General features: G+C 37.6%; 1 protein-coding gene across 13 annotated transcripts in view; it reads left to right on the top strand.

Moving 5' to 3' along the window:
• Positions 1-15,360, top strand: part of PATJ (PATJ crumbs cell polarity complex component) — a 363,430-nt gene that overhangs the window by 319,063 nt on the left and 29,007 nt on the right. For 12 of the 13 annotated variants that reach the window (XR_008617259.1, XM_028489331.1, XM_028489330.1 and 9 more), the window contains 5 exons: positions 187-273; positions 3,658-3,772; positions 4,514-4,551; positions 7,649-7,771; positions 8,519-8,623. Coding sequence is in view for 12 of the 13 variants with exons in the window: in XM_028489331.1 (XP_028345132.1) it covers positions 187-273; positions 3,658-3,772; positions 4,514-4,551; positions 7,649-7,771; positions 8,519-8,623 (468 nt within the window). In the remaining variant the exon portion in view is untranslated. The remainder of the gene's footprint in view (positions 1-186; positions 274-3,657; positions 3,773-4,513; positions 4,552-7,648; positions 7,772-8,518; positions 8,624-15,360) is intronic. The other variant, XM_028489323.1, reaches the window with a different exon arrangement.

Here is a 15,360-nt window from a genome sequence, read left to right as displayed (position 1 = left end):
GCAGGCGGACTCTCAACCACTGCAACACCAGGGAAGCCCCCTGTGTGATTTTTTTGATAACTGAATTTCCTTTCTACCTGCAACTTTCATCAGCCATTTATAGTTCTTGGCTGCAGAGAGATGAGTGAGAATTTAGAACACAAATCCTACTGTTTTTCACCTCCGTTCTTTTCTTGTCTTCCCAAGTGTGCACAGGGGCTTGTGCAGCTAGAGATTGGAAGACTCCGAGCTGGTTCCTGGACCTCTTCGAGGAAGACATCACAGAACAGTCAGGTTGTTGATGGCTTCCCGTTAGACTGGCTCACCTGTCCCAATTGGGAGAAAGTTGCCCATTTCATGAATGATTGTTTGGAAATAATGTGTAATATACAGCATATTCACAACACCAAGTTTGGTGTACTTTAATGTGTTTGAAATAAAAAGTGAAAGGTGGGATGGGAATTCATTAATCCCTAGATTTTTCTCTCCTTTATTGCCTGCAAATGTTTTCTTAGAACCCCTTTTCTCTCCCACTATTAGTTCTGTATTGCCTAGGCATTGCATGTACACAGCTGTGTTTATTTAAAAAAAAGAAAGAAGTAACATCTGGTGGCAATTTGACCCTCATTAGCACAACATTGTTCTATTCATTCAATTAAATATTGCTATAAAGTTAACTTGTGAATAGCCGCTCACACATGCTGAGAGCAATTAATGGTATATTCCTGGGAGAGCAAAGGGGGGGTGGTTTCTCCTGTGGGAGGGAGGCCTTAGTGGGTGATATTTTGTGGGTTAGCAAACATCTCATGTTTATTTGCAAGGCTGATGTAAGTGCCACTTTTTTTTCAACAAAGTATATTTCACTGGTTTTTTTTTTTTTTTTTTTCATTGTAATGGCTGACAAAATCAAGACGGTAGATGATATGTTAAGTTTGGGACTTAATGAAACTGTAGAAACTTACATGTGACCCCCAGTCCCTTTTGTGGGTTATTAGATGGGCCTTTGTTTTGAGGTTAAAAGCATGACTTTTGGTCTCCTTCCTAATTTCCTTAAAGCCTCTCCAAGGCCTTTGTTTAGATGATGTTCTGATTTTATGGTTAGCACACAGGTGCTTCTGGAATTAAGTTAGCTGCCCCTTTTGCCTCATTGGTGTTAGAAAATGAGTGAAGAAAAAACAACCTTGTTCAGATAGGATCACAGATTAGCTGGCTTGTTTTAGATAATCATCAGAGCAATCAAACCCAATAAACATCATGTTAAGTTTGGAACTTTTTTTTTTTTTTTTTTGCATTTCTGGTTTATGTAATGGGCAGCAAATATCATGTGTACTAAGAGACAGTGGTGCAGTAGGATTCTAGAGGTCAGTAGTTGGTGAGGACTCTGACCAGACTTGTATCAAAAGTGGGAACTTGAGATGCAAAATAGTTGTCTCGGCTTCTTCCTTAATGGAAGATTCAACTTGAGTGATTTCATTGAAGCCCTATTGTACATAGGGGTTAGAATGCAGAATGAACAATACTGGAGATGAAACTTTTCTTCCTGGAGAGTATGGAAGGGCAACACAGAAGGGGTCTCACTCCAAAAGGAGTTTGATAGAGTGAAAAGAGAGAAAAGGTATCCCAGACAGAGGGTGTAGCATAGGCAAAGGCACAAAGGGGTACAAGGAATTCCAGTGTTTTAAGAAAATTTTGGACTGACAGGTGAGGTGGTAGGTAGAACTGGATTTCTGTCCTTGAGGAATGTATATGTGCATCTTAGTGATGAATAAAGTTTACACTCAGGTTAAATACAGAACTAACAAATTTAGAGGCTCTATTATTAAAGGTCAAAAACCCACCATGACCATTTATCTGTTATGTAAATGTGAGCTGTCATATTTCAGAAACCTGGGACGAAGTATCAAATACTTTTCTTTAACCTCTTTGCACAGAATTTTTATTTCAGAGGGTAGAAGTTTAATTCAATTTTAAGCAAAGCAGAAATATATTTTATCCTTACTTTGTCCTTAAAATTATGACCTAGATGATATGTAGCTAATGGGAAGAAGGCTTGTAGCAGGCTGTGAAAAGGAAGTGTCCTCCATCTTCAGAAATTGAATATCAGCCCATGACCCAGATGGAGAAAAAGAGGAACCCATTCCCAAACATTTCCCCTCCAAACCTTTTTAAAGCAGTCAGGACTCTCTAGGAGCACAGATTTACTTCTGGGCAATTATAAGATAGGGAGACAGATGCCTCCTTTTGAGGGTCTAGGAGAATTTTAACTCGTTGACTTGGCCTAGAGAAAGTGGGTTCATTAAGAGAGATCTTCTAGCCATGGGGCTACCAAGCCTCTTTTTAAAAAAAGTGTTTTCCTACCAACCAGGAAAGAGTATCTTTACTCTGCAGAGGAAAATGTATAATGGTAAAAACACTTGAGAAATCTTTTCTTCAGATAACTGAGGGAGCACTGCCAGGCAAAGTTCATATTTCTAAAGGCCTTGACAAACACAATGTTCTGAGATTTTGTTTAGGCAAAGGTTATAATATGCTGTACTTCCTCATTTCTGAGTAGTTATCTATTATAGCACCATTGATTTAAATCATATCCTTTCAGGAAAAATATAAAAACACTCCTTTATATATATACCCATTGTGAAGTGTACTGATGTCTGTAACTTACTCTGAAATGAATTTTTTTAAAGGCAAATTGAGAGATGAATAGATATGTAACAAAAAATGTATAGTAAAATATTAATTGTGGAATCTAGGTGGTGTGTCTATTGTATCATTCAACTTTTCTGTGTATTTGAAATTTTTCATATTTAAGGAATGTTAAAATATTAAACAACTTTCATCATACTAAGGAAATGGATCAAATTATAATTTGTCAGGTAATAATTAGGGTCTTAGGTTTACCTCAAAATTTTGAGGCAGTTAAAGCATAACCGTGAGAATTCGGTAGAAAAAATTCTTTATTCATTAGTGGTGTCATTGTTTTCTGCATTGGAAAGGTCCTTCACTGTGCATATGATTTTCATTGCATATGATTTTCATTGAATAACCACTAGCCAAACATGACTATACATTATCTAAATTTATTTACATAAATGTTAGATTTATTTTAAAATGACAGTAATGGAGGTATAGCAGATTGAGCTGAATTATTACCAACTCTAGGAAAATCTTTGAGGAAAAAAAATTTTAATATTCCTAAAATAATATATTCCCCTGATATTTACTGCTTTTTCTTACAGTTGAGGGTTCTCTTTGATCAAGTTCCTATAAATCTAGATTTTATTATATTTGTTTTAGCAAAATAGATCAGTAATTTAGATAAAAAGAAAATAAATGTTGCCTGTAGTCCCAAATGACACTTAGTGGCATTAACTGATCATATGTAAACACTGTGTAACAGGCTAGGAAAATGTTTCTGATTTCATGTGGAGCACAAAAAGCTAAAATTACTGCACATTTTCTATCTTGATGATTGAAACCACATATAAAAGCACATATAACAGAAAGCAGTGGAGCAAATGTTAAATGGGATTGTTTAGGGTGATAAGAGAGGGAGTGTGAGTAATTTTTGTTTTCTGGCCTCCACAGAATTTTCTATTACATGGTTATGGTTACTTCAGTAGGTAAAATAGTAATAATAAGTATGAATTTCTAAAACTGACCACTGAGTTTCCTTTTCAGCAGAGTCAGCACAGCACACACAGCAGCCTTCATCCTTCCCTTGCTCCTGTTATCACCAGCCTGCAAAACCTGGTCGGCACAAAAAGAGCTTTGGATCCTTCCCCAAAAAACTCAGGTATTACTTGAGACATACCCTCAGCAAAACGATCCTGTTACCCAATTAAAAAAATTTTTTTTAAATTTTTATTGGAGTATAGTTGATTTACAATGTTGTGTTAGTTTCAGGTGTACAGCAAAAATATTTTTAAATCTTTGAACATGGCCACATAAGCCCCAAGCTTTCTGAAAGGCCTGTTCTAAAGGAAGGAAAGCCATAGAGATTCGTTTTTGGAATGTGCCTTTAACTTTACACATGAAAAAGAGAAAAGCAGAAATCTAAAGTACTTCATAAAGTAAAACCATTTCCAAAGAGAAAATTTAAAAATTACAGGTCCCTCGAGGAAGGTCAGAAGTGCGTATCCCATCATGGGTGGGGTGGGGAAGCCATCTTTTTAAGCCTTTCCTTGGATAAGGTTATCTTTGATTAAGGCAGAAAAATGTTCAGTGAAACAAAAATGGCTCATCCTCCAAGCCATTTAATCACCATATTCCAGGCAGCGGCTGCTACAGGCCATCAGCTTTTGTCAGACCAAATGATTATGGCCACATCTGTCTGAAACGGAGAGGACTTGTTTAAAATAGAGGACATAGCCCCTGATTGATGGTCGCCAGTTTGAATTTTGAGAAAGGGTATAATGCCTGCTTGCCTCAGTATTCCCTCCTGAAAGACCTAGAAAGTGATGCCATTTTCATGGGACAATATTATATCCTAAATATATTGTCTCTTTTAAAAAGTTAATTTGTTGTTTCTTCATAGGCACAGATGTGGGACTAAGGACCATTGAGATAATCAGGGTAAGTCAGTTATTTTGCTTTTTTTCTAATTTGTGTTGCATAATATGTACATCTTTCCCTCAATACAATATATTGGATTGTTAGTGTGTTCTTTTAAGTTACTGAAGGCAATATATGGTCTATGTAACACAAGCAGTCTTAGGAAAATATAGTAAAGCACATACATGACCACTGTGAACTTTTTGGTGCACCACATTCACTTCATTTTGTGCACTGTCTTTAAGTTTTAAAAAACAAAAAATGGTATCATATAAGACATACTCTTGTAGCTTGTCTTTTTTACTTTAAAGCATGGACTTTTAGCCGTGTGAATAACTATTTTTTGACAGCAGATGGTATGATTTTTGTCAGTTACGTAGTATTCCATTGTGTGAATGTGCTGTAATTTTTCTTAACCAATGTCCTCTTATTAAACAATTAGCATATTTCTCAACTTTCACCATCTTTTATAGCAAAATGTCTTTGTACTTTCTTTTTGGCTCATATCATGGGTGATTTCTTTAGGATTAATTCTTAGAAATGAAATTGTTGAGTCAAAATCCACACTTGTTGAAAGGCTTTTATATATAATGCCAAATTGCCCTCCTGAGAAGATTGTGTAAAATGCATTTCAGTTCATAAAGTTGTCAAATCCTGATTTTCAGACTCCTGATAATCCTGTGCGATTTTTCAGACCCCTGTGTGATATCCAGAATATTGGCAAGCAGTTTTATTTTGCTTATTCTTACCATTAAATTTGGGCTTCAAGAAATAGTGAAAAAAATTATGACCTTGTTGTAATCATGGATCAACTTCAGTAAAGTGATATCCAGCTTAACTTAGTTCTCTGGACTCAGTTATAGTTGTGTTTAAAGACACTCTACCATTTATTAGCTCTATGACCTTTGTCAAGTTACTTAACCTCAACTTGCTTATCTGTAGATTGGGGGTGATAACCCTTACCTCACAAGGTAAATCTTGTTGTGTGGATTAAATGAGGTGTAATGCATACAGTATACTTAGCATAGTACCTAGTTCATCATGAATGTCCAGGAATTCATTATTATTAACTACAGCTTTGACTAAATCTGCCTTATTTGTTCCCAGTGTCTTTCCACCAGAGTGGCAACTCAAATGTTCCTCGGATGGGGAAGTTAAATGTACCAACATGTGCATAGTTATGGATAAATTAAGGAAACATCACAATGGATTTGAACAAAGCCAAATTATTCCATAAATTTCTCCTCATTCCAAGATTTATAACATATCATTTTATGTTTCCTTAGTCATTTCAGCTGCTTGTTTTTACAGGCTTTTATAAAAAGGCCTGCTTCTACCCACCCTGTCCTCCCACATACGGTCCGAGCAGAAACTTCATAATGAAACGCATCTTACCATTTGCATGTAGGGTTTTACTATTGATGCATTCAGAAAACAGAAGCTAGACACAAACACTTTTGAAAACAGAATATTAGAGTTGTTGTCATTTTGTTCTTTTTCCTTTGTCCAACTTTATCTAGGTCAAATTGAAACACACTAACCTGTGTATATTTTTAAGTGATCAGGTAAAACTGCAGAAGCCTTGCAACCCTGTAGGTCACTTTTCTGCAGCCACTCCCCTAACATTTATGTCATTGTTGTCATATGTTTACATCTACATAAATTGAGAACCCCACCAGACAATGGTATCATCTTGGCTTTAAACTGTCCTGCATATTTGAAAAAACTTAACAAGAAATCGATCACATTTTACTGGTTCTTTGAATGTTGAGTAACTTAGGGGGTTTTTCCCAGCCCTGGTGAATGTTATGCTGTGTAGACTCTGAAGAATGCTGGTGTTTATGTTTTAGCAGGCATCCACCCATTTAGGCTCAGACTGCAAGGTATGTCACCTTTTGTAAGTGGTGGTTCAAAACTCAGTTCAGTTCCCGAGTGTGGATCTGTCCCTCATGTGCGTGGCTTAGACTGAGCCTGAGAATTCTGTGGATTCACTCACAGAGGGACAGGATCCCCTTCTCCAACTCTCTCTACTCTAGTTTTCTTCCTTCATTCTCCAGCCATCAGGGCTCCTTTTCCTGGTTCCTCTGACCAGAAAGATGGGAGTTAACATCAAAGTTTTAGCAGTTTGCCCCATCTTTACAGCTCCTTGACTGGGTCTTGTCTTCAGGACAAAGCTGCCAGGAAGACAACTGGGAGATACACCCTCTGCTGTCGTTTCTCCAAGTTTTGGCTCTCCACCACAATTTCTTTAAGTTTCGTTACTTTTCAGAAGTCTCAGGTAGTTGTACTTTAAATTTTGACAAGAGGTCTTCATTTTCATCAGTAGGAGAAAGATGCTATAGAGTGTGTATGCCACCATGCTGAAACTGGAACTGGTCATTTATTCTTTTAGTGATTTTTAAAATGTTAACCCTGGGATATAAATGTGGGGGAAACCTGCACAAAGGCCAGAATCTCTTCACCAGGGTTGGAGTAAACAAACTGCCTCATCTCATAATCTCAGAGAACATTTTTGGTCGCATGTTACTTCTCTCTCCAAACTCTGTAGTCACTACAGTGGGTGTCCTCAAAGATCCTTTGTTCTAGCACAGTCCTGCAGCTCTTTCAGAGCCAAGTGTGTTTGTTCACACCCAGAAGAGCATGAGATGTGCAGTAATTTAATTGTAAACACCATATGAGGACATACTTGCCAAGTCTGCATCAAAATTGGCCACTAAACTGAGCAGTAGCATAGGGTTGTTTTTGGTTGTTTTTTTTTTGTTTTTACTCCTCCTGTTGCCTTTTACTGAGCCCTTTCTGTGGGCCAGGACTGCACTATATCACCTCATTTAATCCTCAGATCAACACTGTGAGGTAGGTGGTTTTCTTCCCACTTTATGCGTAGGGATGGAAGCTCTAAGAGGTTAAGGAACTTCTTTAGCAACCCCAGCTAATTAAGTACTCCAGCTAATTAAGAGCTGAAACACTGGTCTTTCTGACTTCAAAGGCGCTATGGTTAACTCCTATGTTACCCTAGCCTCCTGCATCACGGAGGGATTTTATTCAACAGCTATCTGGGGACAGTCAGGTTGTGGCTCTTTGTTAAACATATAAGCCTTGTTTTCCTTCGTTTTTTTAGGAGCTCAGCGATGCCCTTGGAATCAGTATTGCTGGAGGAAAAGGAAGTCCCTTAGGAGATATCCCAATATTTATTGCCATGATTCAGGCCAGCGGTGTGGCCGCACGTACACAGAAGCTTAAAGTAAACAAAGGGGATGGTGAAGTGCTCTCAGCATGTGATGCGGTGGGTGGGAGAGGACGTGGCAGCCAGGGGCACTGTGTTTAAAACTGGAATTCCAGCAGCTATCAGAGACCCACACTGAGGGCGAAATGCACTGGAGAAAGTTTATACCTGAAATTCATTATGTCCCTGAACATATAAAAATAGTATCGTTTGTGTCAAAGCTTCTCAATGAAAGAAGAAATTGCAGCTCATTTGCAAAGCCTCCCATATCATTTTTAGCACCTCATTCCACCCAAAATTGATTTTCACCTGAGAGATTTGACCTTAGACTCTTCCTTCCACCAAAAGAATCAACATCCTTATGAATTTTTTCCCCCATCGCTCCTTAATCTTAACCTAGGTAGAAAAAATAAAGCAGAAAACATTTCCCTTCCTCAATAGAGCTTTATTGAACAGGTAATTTGTACACCCCACTATTACTGGCAAATGGATGTATGCAACACTACCATTACCTAGGTACAAAAGTGGCCTGCCGGGCCTTTTAATAATCAAATCTGACCCCTTTCTTGTTTCTCTGATCGGTCTGTATTTGGGGAAAGCCATAAAAATTCCTCATGCTTCTGGAACATGCATACACAATAGAGACACAGAATCTTCACAATAGCCACAAATGGGAAATATGACTTAACAAAGAATTTTAAGCATTCTTCTCAAATTTAATTTTTCTTAATGATAGTGATTTTTCTCCCACTTTTGTACCTCCAGGTTGGAGATCGGATTGTCAGCATTAATGGGCAACCTTTGGATGGGCTGTCTCACGTGGACGTGGTTAATCTGCTGAAGAACGCCTACGGGCGCATTATCCTGCAGGTATTGCGATCAATGGAACTCGCAGCTGCGAGAGGCAGATAAGTGGTGTGCAAAAAAGATTGAGCGTCACTGGCAGGAGGCATCACTGCCCAGCAGGGTGCCTGCCGATGTGAATTATGAAGGTTGAAAGCAAGAAATTATTATTTGTATTCAGAAATTCTTTAATGCCACCCATACAGGCAGTGAACATGATTATATGAAAGCATAACAAGGGGAGAAAAATTACCCTTTGCTTCACATGATAAATCAACAAGGCTTTTAGCTTCTGGCGTTCTTTTGTAAATCAAAGTTTGCAAGGAATAGAAAATGGTTTCTTTTCTTATGCCCCAAAACTGTGTCTGAACTGCCCAAGTGCTGTTTCTTCCACTCCTTTTAAAGGAAGGGAAAAGTAACAATGCTTTTTCTCCTGTAGCATAAATGATTGCCAACACTGCTAAATGCTCACCACATAGTAGTCATCAACTAAGGCAGACAGTCATATTTCAGCTGTGGTCCCCAAGAGTATTGTCCAGAGGCACAGGGAAATATACCAGGAAGTAAAAACGAGGTATGCTGTTAATCACCCCTCCTTCAATTTCAGCACTTTGAATATCTCTGAGATTGATATCGTGCAGTGAGTGAGAGGCAGCGTACTGGCAGCAAGTTTTGTTAATGAGTTCCCCCCAAAATGTATGATCATAATCACCATACTTCTGCAGGGGTAGTATTAAATGGTTTATAGGTAAAGAGAATAAAATCCACCATTTCGTATCTCAGAGAGAGGGCAAGCCAGCCCCTCCAGTCATTCTAGCCTTTAAATAATCAGTTCAAATTGAAAAACCGTAACTTTGGGGAGGACCAATTTGTGGTGCTTAACTCTCACATCTCAAACGTCTAAGTCCAAAGTGCCGAAACAGACATTTAAGAAAAAGGCAATGGCTTTCAGTATGTAGGAGGGGAACTGTAAAGTACTGCCAGTGGTTTCAAGGGAGTTTATGTGATAGGCAACATATTATTCAATGATCTGGGTCCCCAAGTTTCTGTTGAACACAAACAGGACCGCTGTGTGGACTGGCTGTAGAGTTGACTTCCTTCGTCCTCATCCTCAGGGGTTACCTCTCATTCCACCTTCCACTGCTCCATCATCCTCAGAATCTGCAAATCCTTGCTTTTTCTTGTTTGCAGCCCTTGCCTTCCTTCGAGTTATGCTGACCCCTAGAGGCCGTACAAGTGCAACTCTTCGATCGCAGAGCTGTGGCCCATTAGTTATACAGAATTTTACCAGGAAGTTATCAAATGATAACTATGTCAAGAAAAAAAAAAGTGTTTGCCGTAGCAGAATCTAGTATTATTAACATTTTTATATACCAATATAATTTGTTCAGCTCCACCTTCTTCACAAAGAAATGGGAAGACACGGTGTAAAAGTGTAACATTACGTAAAGTACTTTAAGTGGAAATGAACTCGTGCTCTCCCATGAAGAATTAACCCTTCATTCAGCCAAATTTGCCACTATCAACATACTTTTGAAGGGATTCCTTATTTTTCCTATTTCTGCATTTTAAAAAATGACTTTTGGTTTCAGAATGTTCTCTTGTGTTAATCACATTAGTTGGTGGTGTTATTTTGTAACAGGTGCTGTTAAAAACTTAATGGAATCCTTTGGGATTTTGACAGTTGTGATCTACACAACTCTGGGTATGGAGCACATGTGCTCTCAAAGGCTTTAAACACAGAACTCAGGAAATTCTTATGCCCTGCAACAGACGCCTTTCAGTTGCATAGTCGTATTCACTTTATTTAAAACAGTGTGCATGGAATGGTACCAGCAATACAATTATCACAGCTGACTTGTCAGTAGGTAATCATTTTTATTATCAGGTGAGCCAGCCCATTGTCAGAGTAGTAGAGAAGGTCAGATAGTTGTGTCTGATGACGTGGAAAAGACTTATTGTCAGTGCACATGGGAAGCGGTCAGCAAGTGCTGATGGCACAGGGAAGGTTAGGTCTGGGTCAGTGGACTGGAGGGTGCAGAAGGGGAAGAGAGCGGAGGAGACAACTTCTGGAAGCTTATCCCCATAGTTTAAATTGCTATTGCTAGGTATAGTAAGGAAGTAGATATTTCTGCCCTTAAAGTCTGATGGTTTCTTACTGTCAATTATAGATTGGTCAGTGGGGATTGATTTGGGTATAGTGGTCATTTCAAATGTTCTCAACTATATTTGCTTCTGTAGTCTGATAGTTTGCCTGGTTTAGTGCTTTTGTCTATGAACTACCATAAAACCTTTTTTGGACAAAATCAGGTAACCCAGACTCTCTTCTAGAAAATTTTGTTTGTTTTTACCTCTTTCTTTGACAATATAGAAGATAAAAAGAGCACATCAGGGATTTTTGTCACTAAATGAACTTGTGGGGCTTGTTCTGGATCCAAACATTCTAGAATGTAGAATGTGGATGGAGGCAGCACTAACTAAACCAGGGAATATAGGAAGGGCATGTTGGGAGAGAACATTGTATTTTGAGGCATCCAGGTGGAGATATCCAGCAGGCAGAGGAAATGGACTGCCAATACTCGGGTAGACTTCAGTGCTGGAAACGGGATAAATAAAGCCATCTGAGCCTTCTTGGTGTCGACCTCCCCACTGCCTGGCACATTATACTTCATAGATATTGGTTGAATAAGTGAATGTAAACAGTGGAGACAAAGAGAGAGGATCAAGGCTTGGGGTCAGCAGCAACTATGGAGAGCAGGAGAAGAGAGTCTGAAGTCAGGGAGATTAACTAAGTGTCTGTCTACAACGTAGTTTGGAGGTCCTTGGGGACACCCTCCAGAACACAAAAACCCTGATGTAAGAGGGCCCAACTGCTGGTTAGGAGAGAGAGATGTGTCATGTTCAAGATAATATAGAGAAAACAGTGACTTCTCTTGTGCGCCCTCTTTTGAAAATGGAAGAGAAAAAATAAGACACGGGATTAATTCATGAGGTCCAATATCCAACAACCAGGAGTTTAAAAAAGAAAAACAGAAAAATAAAAAAGAAATGAAATAAATTTAACTTCAGGTCCATTAATCAGTGAGCAAAATAAATAAAAGAAGAATACCTATATACTACATTCTAAAACTTTCAAAGAGAAAAGTATAAGCTACTTACAAAAGAACAAGAGATTCAAATGTCACCTGACTCTTTTTCAGCAATATATTTCTGAGAAAATTACTTTAGGATATACTCCAACAAAAGAGGAAAGTAAGAGAGAGGGAAGCAGGTGCATCCAACGCTAAGGAACATGGAAGTCCGAGGACAGCTGTGCAGCAGGCAGAGAGAACAACTTGTCCAAATCGGAGCAGGAGAAGAGGGCTCTAAGAGAAATGCTTTGGAATTAGAGGAAAAAAAGAGGAACAGATAGATTACCTTGTACATTTAACTGAATTGGAGGTTTAAGATCCAATTAAGTTAGAAAGTTTGGGGCTGAATTCATGATAAGTATATACAAATTAAACAAAATAAGATCATTATTGACCTTGAGGACAATAAACTTATACCAAAAAAAAAGAGAGAGAGAAAAATGTAATCCTAGTATAGTAGTTGGCTCAGTATGAATAACATTTATATAAACATAAGTCATAATAAAACTGATAGAATGAAACATCGTGATGCATGAAATATTAGTAGCATGAGAGTTTGAGATGTGTACATGGAGAGGAAAATATAAGAGAGTTAAATCTTTAAAGTTGAAATAAGAGTTTTGGAAATCATTAAAACTACAAAGGTTTAAGTATATCTAAAGAAACATAAGAAAGAAGTAGAACTTACAAATATAAAAGTTAAGTGTAAGATTTTGGCAAACTAAATTTTCATCTGTTGGAATAGGGAGTCTATTGATGTCATCAAGATGATAAATTTCAAAATAGTCCTATAAAGTGTATTATTTAGCTTATACCTCTAGAATTGAAAAGAGAAATGTTCAGTGTGTATCTAGGGAATGAGAGTGTTGAATTTTTTTATCATGTACTGTAATACTTAATTTTTAATCATGTGAACACAAAAGGAAATATACTAGGAAAATATAATAGAAAAGAACCAGGAGTTAAGAATACAGGTACTAGACCCTAAAGGAGAAAAGAATTTTAAGAATAGCACACTTGAGCAGAAGCAAGAAGAACTACAATCCTGCAGCCAGTGGAACAAAAACTACATTCACAGAAAGATACACAAGATGAAAAGGCAGAGGGCTATGTACCAGATGAAGGAACAAGATAAAACCCCAGAAAAACAACTAAATGAAGTGGAAATAGGCAACCTTCCAGAAAAAGAATTCAGAATAATGATAATGAAGATGATCCAGGACCTTGGAAAAAGAATGGAGGCAAAGATCGAGAAGATGCAAGAAATGTTTAACAATGTTCAACTAGAAGAATTAAAGAACAAACAAACAGGGATGAACAATACAATAACTGAAATGAAAACTACACTAGAAGGAATCAATAGAATAACTGAGGCAGAACGGATAAATGACCTGGAAGACAGAATGGTGGAATTCACTGCTGCAGAACAGAATAAAGAAAAAAGAATGAAAAGAAATGAAGACAACCTAAGAGACCTCTCAGACAACATTAAATGCAACAACATTCGCATTATAGGGGGGTCCCAGAAGGAGAAGAGAGAGAGAAAGGACCCGAGAAAATATTTGAACAGATTATAGTCAAAAACTTCCCTAACATAGGAAAGGAAATAGCCACCCAAGTCCAGTAAGCACAGCGAGTCCCATACAGGATAAACCCAAGGAGAAACACGCTGAGACACAGAGTAATCAAATTGGTAAAAATTAAAGACAAAGAAAAATTATTGAAAGCAGCAAGGGAAAAATGACAAATTACATACAAGGGAACTCCCATAAGGTTAACAGCTGATTTCTCAGCAGAAACTCTACAAGCCAGAAGGGAGTGGCATGATATACTTAAAGTGATGAAAGTGAAGAAGCTACAACCAAGATTACTCTACCCAGCACGGATCTCATTCAGATTCGATGGAGAAATCAAAAGATTTACAGACAAGCAAAAGCTAAGAGAATTCAGCACCACCAAACCAGCTTTAGAATGAATGCTAAAGGAACTTCTCTAAGTGGGAAACACAAGAGAAGAAAAGGACCTGCAAAAACAAACCCAAAACAATTATGAAAATGGTCATAGGAATATACATATTGATAATTAACTTAAACATGAATGGATTAAATGCTCCAACCAAAAGACACAGGCTCACTGAATGGATACAAAAACAAGACCCATATATATGCTGTCTACAAGAGACCCACTTCAGACCTAGGGACACATACAGACTGAAAGTGAGGGGATGGAAAAAGATATTCCATGCAAATGGAAATCAAAAGAAAGCTGGAGTAGCAACACTCATATCAGATAAAATAGACTATAAAATAAATAATGTTACAAGGGACAAGGAACGACAGTACATAATGATCAAGGGCTCAATCCAAGAAGAAGATATAACAATTATAAATATATATGCACCCAACATAGGAGCACCTCAATACATAAGGCAACTGCTAACAGCTATAAAAGAGGAAATCAACAGTAACACAATAATAGTGGGGGACTTTAACCACCTCACTTACACCAATGGACAGATCATCCAAAATAAGAATAAATAAGGAAACACAAGCTTTAAATGACATAATAGACCAGATAGATTTAATTGATATTTATAGAACATTCCATCCAAAACCAGCAGATTACACTTTCTTCTCAAGTGCGCATGGAACATTCTCCAGGATAGATCACATCTTGGGTCACAAATCAAGCCTCAGTAGATTTAAGAAAATTGAAATCATATCAAGCATCTTTTCTGACGACAATGCTATGAGATTAGAAATCAGTTACAGGGGAAAAAAAACGTAAAAAACACCAACATATGGAGGCTAAACAATACGTTACTAAATAACCAAGAGATCACTGAAGAAATCAAAGAGGAAGTCAAAAAATACTTAGAGACAAATGACAATGAAAACACGATAATCCAAAACCTATGGGTTGCAGCAAAAGCAGTTCTAAGAGGGAACTTTATAGCTATACAAGCTTACCTCAGGAAACAAGAAAAATCTCAAACAATCTAACCTTACACCTAAAGGAACTAGAGAAAAAGGAACAAACAAAACCCAAAGTTAGCAGAAGGAAAGAAATCATAAAGATCAGAGCAGATATAAATAGAAACCAAGAAAACAATAGCAAAGATCAATACAACTAAAAGCTGGTTCTTTGAGAAGATGAAATTGATAAACCATTAGCCAGACTCATCAAGAAAAAGAGGGAGAATACTCAAATCAATAAAATAAGAAATGAAAAAGGAGAAGTTGCAACAGACACCGCAGAAATACAAAGCATCCTAAGAGACTACTACAAGCAACTCTATGCCAATAAAATGGACAACATGGAAGAAATGGACAAATTCTTAGAAAGGTATAACCTTCCAAGACTGAGCCAGGAAAAAATAGAAACTATGAACAGACCAGTCACAAGTAATGAAATTGAAACTGTGATTAAAAATTTTCCAACAGACAAAAATCCAGGACCAGATGTCCTCACAGGTGAATTCTATCAAACATTTAGAGAAGAGCTAACACCCATCTTTCTCAAACTCTTCCAAAAAAGTACAGAGGAAAGAACACTCCCAAACTCATTCTAGGAGGCCACCATCACCCTGATACCAAAACCAGACAAAGATACTACAAAAAAAGAAAATTACAG

Source organism: Physeter macrocephalus, chromosome 4 (genome assembly GCF_002837175.3).
Source record: "Physeter macrocephalus isolate SW-GA chromosome 4, ASM283717v5, whole genome shotgun sequence".
Taxonomy (NCBI): domain Eukaryota; kingdom Metazoa; phylum Chordata; class Mammalia; order Artiodactyla; family Physeteridae; genus Physeter; species Physeter macrocephalus.
The sequence above is the reverse complement of the archived record's forward strand: the minus strand, read 5'-3'. Positions and strand labels throughout refer to the sequence as shown.